Source organism: Euprymna scolopes, chromosome 9 (assembly GCF_053919585.1).
Source record: "Euprymna scolopes isolate OS-2025 chromosome 9, ASM5391958v1, whole genome shotgun sequence".
Lineage (NCBI taxonomy): Eukaryota > Metazoa > Mollusca > Cephalopoda > Sepiida > Sepiolidae > Euprymna > Euprymna scolopes.
In genome coordinates this window covers 147,983,006-147,989,447 of record NC_136490.1, presented here as the reverse complement: position 1 = coordinate 147,989,447, position 6,442 = coordinate 147,983,006, and the positions used below count along the sequence as shown (strand labels likewise).

General features: G+C 37.8%; 2 protein-coding genes across 2 annotated transcripts; one reads left to right on the top strand and one right to left on the bottom strand.

The window, feature by feature from the left end:
* Window positions 1-241: 241 nt before the first annotated feature.
* LOC145284676 (protein CFDP2-like) lies at window positions 242-1,968 on the bottom strand. The gene is made up of 3 exons (XM_080133574.1): window positions 1,948-1,968; window positions 635-1,189; window positions 242-388 (listed from the first exon to the last, which is right to left on the bottom strand). Exons 1-3 carry the CDS (start codon window positions 1,966-1,968, stop codon window positions 242-244), a joined length of 723 nt encoding a protein of 240 aa, XP_079989700.1.
* Window positions 1,969-5,176: 3,208 nt separating this feature from the next.
* On the top strand, window positions 5,177-6,161 carry LOC145285021 (ciliary microtubule associated protein 1B-like). The gene has a single exon (XM_080134102.1). It carries the CDS (start codon window positions 5,301-5,303, stop codon window positions 6,024-6,026), a length of 726 nt encoding a protein of 241 aa, XP_079990228.1. The 5' UTR covers window positions 5,177-5,300; the 3' UTR covers window positions 6,027-6,161.
* The last annotated feature ends 281 nt before the right edge of the window (window positions 6,162-6,442 follow it).

Below are 6,442 nucleotides of genomic sequence, written 5' to 3'. Positions count from 1 at the left end.
ACCGAAAACCTTCCTTATACCTTCATAAAAGGCTTTTGTGTCCTTTCTGTTGAATACTGACTGAACAGCTTCTGCGTGTGCGGTCCACCATTTCTCTTTCATCTGTCCTTGTGTCCTCTGCACTTTCCCTTTGCAGGTTTTGTATGCCAATCTTTTTTCAGTAGAGTTTTGGTCGTCAATCCATGCTTTGTGAGCTTGATGCATTTTCTGAATTTGATCCTGGGCTTCTATATCCTGGTCATCAAACCAATCCTGGTGCTTCCGTATGGGTAAGCCCAGCACGTCCATTTCGTAGCGCTTCCAAGGACGCTTCTATGTTGTCAGTTATTTCTACACCTTCTAAATTTTCATCCAACTTGTCAGAAAGTATTGTTCGAGTTTCAGTAATCTGAAGCGACAATACGTTAATACGTTTTGGAATAGATGACTTCTTTACCTGTCTGCGCCAAAGACTCAGAGACACCTTGCTACGTAGCAGGGCATGATCTGATAGGTAACAGCTTGTATGGAAGGAGCGCGTTATTTTGAAGTCACGAAAATCACGTTTCTTAGTGATAACATAGTCAATCATATGCCAGCTGTTTGAACGAGGGTGCATCCATGTGGTTTTGCGACAATTTTTTTGTTGAAAAACTGTGTTAGTGATGGTCATATTGAATTCTCTGCAGAGGGAGAGTAAATGAAGATCATTTTCATTCATTCTACCAACGCCATGATGCCCCAGAACCCCTTTCCATGATGGGAAGTCAGAACCGACCCGAGCATTAAAGTCGCCCATCAAAATGAGTTTGTCCTTATGGCGAATACCACCGATTACTTCTCGTAGTTGTTGGTAGAATTCATCTCTCTCCTCATCCGGTCTGCTCATTGTTGGTGCATAGCAGCTTACAAGTGTAACCCGAGTTTCAAGTTCCAACTCAAGGGTCAAAGTCATAATGCGGTCCGATAGACCTTTGGGAAGAGATTTCAGTGATTTGGCTAGTTCTGATTTTACGGCAAATCCCACACCAGAGAGGCGAGACTCATCAGGCCCTCTACCCTTGGAGAAAAAGACATAGCCACCCTTTTCCTCCTTAAATTGAGAGACACCAGCAAGGCGTGTTTCACTGAGTGCCGCAATATCGATCTTATATTTCTGAAGTTCACGAGATATCAACGCTGTTTTACGTTCTGATGCTTTAGGATTGTCCTGGAGGGTGCGAATATTCCACGATCCAATATTAAATTTCTTACTTAATTTATAATTATTTCGACTGCACACTGGATACCCAGACAGCTGCAGTTCACTGTCAAGGTGAATGTGTACGAGCAATTTTTAGGGCTCCTTTTATCGCCCCTTCCCCATACATGGGGAAAGCAGTGCTATCCCTAAATAGGGCTACTTTGCCACCAATGGAGGACACGAGCTGCGCAATTGCACACATATTTGCACAGAACGGCCATCACCCATTCGCCGCCACAGTGAAGACATTCGGCTAAGGACTTCCAGTGATACCCTTCACCTATCCCCGTCACCTTCAACCTTACGCCCATGGACTTTGTTGATGCAGGACCATGTAAAACCTAGACCCCATCAAAGTTGTCAGAGAACCCACACATAGGCCTTGATTATAGTGGTGAAAGCCAGTGTACAACTATCCACACTTTTTGGTGCTGCTGATAGCACTAAATCGGTGATATATATATATATATATATATATATATATATATATATATATATATACAAATTTAATGTAACTGTTTAAGCAACCTATACCTCATTTGATTGGCCTTTTATTGATCTATAATTTTACCTGTTCATATTTGACTTTTAATTGAAATATTCTGGTGTTCACGTCAATTTAAAAAAAATAACTTTAAGTGTCTGAGGGAGTAGCACTCGTCAGTAGTAGTGGGGTAGAATTTTCGAAATATAAGCATTTTGTGAATTCGAATTAGAACACTTACAATTGCATGATGGTTGTTCATTTTTAGACGTGCTTTTTTAACAAAATCTCGCCCATGAGATTTTGTTAGAGACTTGCTTTCGTGCCACACTCAAAGTAGACGAAATACAGTTCTTGTAAAGATTTCATCGATACGAAACGTGTCTAATTGTATGGGATTATATCCAATTATTAGGGTATGTTTTCCCCGCTTATTCAGATGCAGAAAGACATTAAGAGCCTCAATGCCTTTGCAGTTATTCCCTAAAATGAGATCTTATATTTATTTTTCCTTTTGCAACAATATTTTTACTTTATTGTGCTTTCAACTTTGTTGCGATAATTAGATCATGATTCTTCAAGTTTTAAACTCTTTTCCTTTCTCAGTCTAGAAAGATTGTTTTCCTTCCTCAAAAAGGGAACATAGATTTGTATTTCTCCCTAGTTAGGTAACACTACTCAATGATGCTCCAATAACCCTACCAGGCATGCAATAGAACATTTCAACTTCCTGCAAAAGGAATCGATATCAACAACCTTCACCTTGCCTACGTTGAAGGGAACTAGAAAAGAGCCAGTCAACAGATCTGAAGGATCGAGGCTAAACTTACAAAGGTTTTTGCAAGCGCAGATCCTGAAAGTTACAACTTCAAGGTAAGTGCTTATTTTGCAAATTTTCGAGCCTTCACGAGCCGATTCAATTGAGGAGACCGAACTCCCACAGACAAGAAAAAGAACACACGAATAAATCATGAAAATGAGAGCATTACCTGGTTTGTTCCGATAAATAAACTTGTTGATAATATTTACAGTTTTGTTTACTAGATGAAAGGTTAGTGGATATTGGGAATCCAATCCTCTAAAAATGGCTTGCTGGTCCGCTTGCAAAATAACCTGTCACGAATGAGAGTGACACACAGGTCATGTAATAAACTAGCTCTCCCGCAAATAGTGTGTGTCAAAAATATACCCTTCGAGTACCGAAAGAAAGATATAATGCCTAGAAGCATAGTTTCCTGAGACAGCAGCTCTAGTTGCTGCTCCCCGAAGGAGTTACTAAACAAATAAACATGCAAAGCGATGAAATAACTTAATGAACAAACAATTTCGTAATAATTAAATTTAACTGTCAAAATCATATGAAAAACATAGTTCGGTTTATAAAACAAAAACTAAGAAATAAAGCGAAAACAAAACTGAAACTAAAAATCTATCATGCAATACTGAATATTTACAGATAGTATTATAATAATATTGTAGTCAAAACTGTTTTTCGTTGAATTTATGCTCAGGTTTATTACACACCTCTTAATTTTATGAAGACTTCTTAATATTTAGAGTGGCAGTTACAACTTGCTTAATGATACGGACTTGACACCTGAATAGGTCAACTTCGAATCGAGTCCATTTTACAGAAATACTTTCAGCAAACCCACACCATACTTTGTGTCTAACTACATTGATTAAATATAAATAAAATAATCAATATCATTGCTATCAACGTATTAGGAGGTGCCTTAAATAAGTTCCTAGACTTTTTTTTGTATGTGCACTTTTATTGACATATGAAACTCTAGCCCCTCCCCTTCGAAATAATCTCCATCGGCTACAATGTACTTGTAGTGCAGTTCCAAAAACTTCTGAAGGCTGCATGGAAATCATCTTGTGTGAGCGTCAGTGACCCTCGTCACCGCCTCTTTAATATTCTCAATTGTCTCATAACAACTGCTTCATAAGTTTTGCTTGCGCTTAGGAAATAACCAAAAGTCACAGGGAGCAAAGTCTGGACTATAGGGAGGGTGAGGAACTGTTAATACCCATTTTGGTCAAATAGTCTGTGATGTTCTTCACGCAAATCTTTCACATCTTCAGTTCCTCGCGAATAATTGTGTGAATAGTTCCCACACTGACATCAAACTATGCACTTATTGTCTCTATAGACACATGACAGCAGTTATTCATGAAATTCTTTATTTAACCAATTAACTCTGATGTTCTAACTTCCTTACTCCTCCCACACCTCGCCATGCCTTAAAGACTTCCTACCTTCTTTGAATCTCTTATGCCACTCAAAAACTGATGCTTCATTCACACAAGATGGTCCAAAAACAGTATAAAGCATTCCATATGTTTCTGTGGCAATTTTTCAAGTTTAAAACAGAATCGTATTGCATATCGTTCTTCTAAAGTGTCCTCTTATCCAGGCTGCGTTTTTGATATTCACCAACTGTGACAACCAGGCTTTAGTAGGGTGTATTCCAATTCCTGCTGTAACTGTTAATTTGAACCTGAAATAATAAAGATTAGTCAGTCGCATCATAAGATATCTAGCAATGGCATACTCAATTTCCAAGAGTCTACGACAATTCTAAATGCTTGTACGAAAAAAAAAGTCTGTTAACTTATTGAAAGCGGCTCATATCTAAATATTATGACTATCGTATAGTTTAATTATATGACTATCCTATGATATTAATATCATGGCTATCTCATAATATTAATATTACGGCTAATTTATTAGACTAGTTGAAGTAGTTTGGGTATTACTAATATTCGTTCTCTTTGTCTAGATTATAATCAATATACGGTATAATTGTTGTAGACTCTTAGAAAGTAAATCTATGACCTCTATCGCCAAACCGCTCACGAAAAACACTTGTCTACCTGAAACCACTATCAATAATTTCCCCACTTTTTATCTTTGACTAAACCTAAACATAGATTCCATGAACAAGGTCCTTTCTTAGAACTGCACCCCTGTAGAACTCTCTTCCGTTTGCTTGCTTTCCAGCTGATTACAATATGGTAATCTTCAAGTCCAACGTAAACAAATTCTTGATGCGTTATACTCTTAAGTAATCCAATTCATCAAATTCCCACTACTAAAAATTACTACGATATTATTCCATTGACTACTGTACACTAATTAACCCTGATCCTCGAGTAGCCTCTGGACCTTGATAACTGGTGATGCCTTTATAAAAAAATAATCAGCTTGACAGACCGATTCTTGTTAGATCACCGCAGTTAAGCAATGTTGAGCCTAGCCAGTTCCAGATGGGTGACCATCTATATATACCAGACGCTGAATCGGAACTTCCGGCAGCTACTCCATTCCATCTGGCCTCCAGCTAGAATGACCAGATGGTTTTTATCGTTGCGACTTTAGATGAAAGACATCTTGTTTATAATATTTCGATATCACGTTTTTTGTTGTTACGTATTAAGTTTTTTTATATGTCGTCATAAAGACAGCATGATCGATTTGTAGAAAGCAAAACCTATTGGTCAAAAAACAGTCATAAATATCTCTGGAAACTAAGAAAGATCTCTATTGTTAAAAAACGCTCATGTTTTTTAGAGAGTTAGAAAGAAATGAGCGCGCCCAACGTCCATATTTCTGCAGCGTATACAAGTCCCGGTCCGAAATATAAACTTCCAACACTAACAGGAAGTAAGAAGCATGATATATATAGCGTATACGCAAAAGCACCTAGTTACACCTTCGGAAATCGCCATAAGGACTTGTTCGTTAGTATTAGCCCTGGTCCGAAATTAACACACACGCCCGTTTACCGGAATGGAATAGAGATATCTCCTAAATATTCGATAAAGAGCCGAATGAAAAAGAAAGATCCCGATAAGACACCCTCACCGATAGTCTACAATCTGGAAAAAAGCAAATCCCATGTTTATAAGAACGCGCCCAAAGTAAGTATTTCTTTACCTCTGAGACCTCGACCGGGCGATATGACACCAGCACCGAAATACGACCTACCCTCGATGATGTGCGAACCCAAACAGAGCAACAAGATAAGAGCCCCGGCTTATACTATTATGCCCAAAAGTAGTTTCATGCCACAATCCAATAATCCGGGTCCCGCCGTTTACAACGTCACATCGCCGGATATCTACCTCACAAAACAACCTGGTTACACCTTCCGGGTTCGAAATAAGTCTCACAAAATCGAGAAGATACCGGGACCCGGCACACATAGTCCAGAACGCGTTTGGATTCACAAGAAGAAAGAGCCTCAATTTAGCTTTGGAATTCGCCATTCCATGTATATCACTCCTCTTGTGGCACGACCCTCAGACTGATAAATGTAACGATTGGTATGAAGCATCCAATTCGATAGTATGTATTAATATTTTAATGTATACATGTAACTGATACTACATCTGTATATAGTCTTCGTATTTCATGAAGTGTCGAATAAACTAATTTTCAGTTTTTGTTATTGCCTCTATAAATTTAATGATGCAAACTACAGAATAGTTAACAATTGAGAACCCGCAAACAAAAAGTAAAAACAATAAGTAATCAAAATCAAACGTAGTAGAAAATGAAATATTTAAGCAACCAGTATGATTTTGTAACGTGAAAACTGCAAGATTTGTTATTTTAGAATTTTATTTCGTTAAACTAACTAATCAATATTCCAAAAAGAAAACGTAAGCAAAAAAGAAAATAAACAACTAATAATTTATACCAAACGCAGAAGAATTAAATCCTT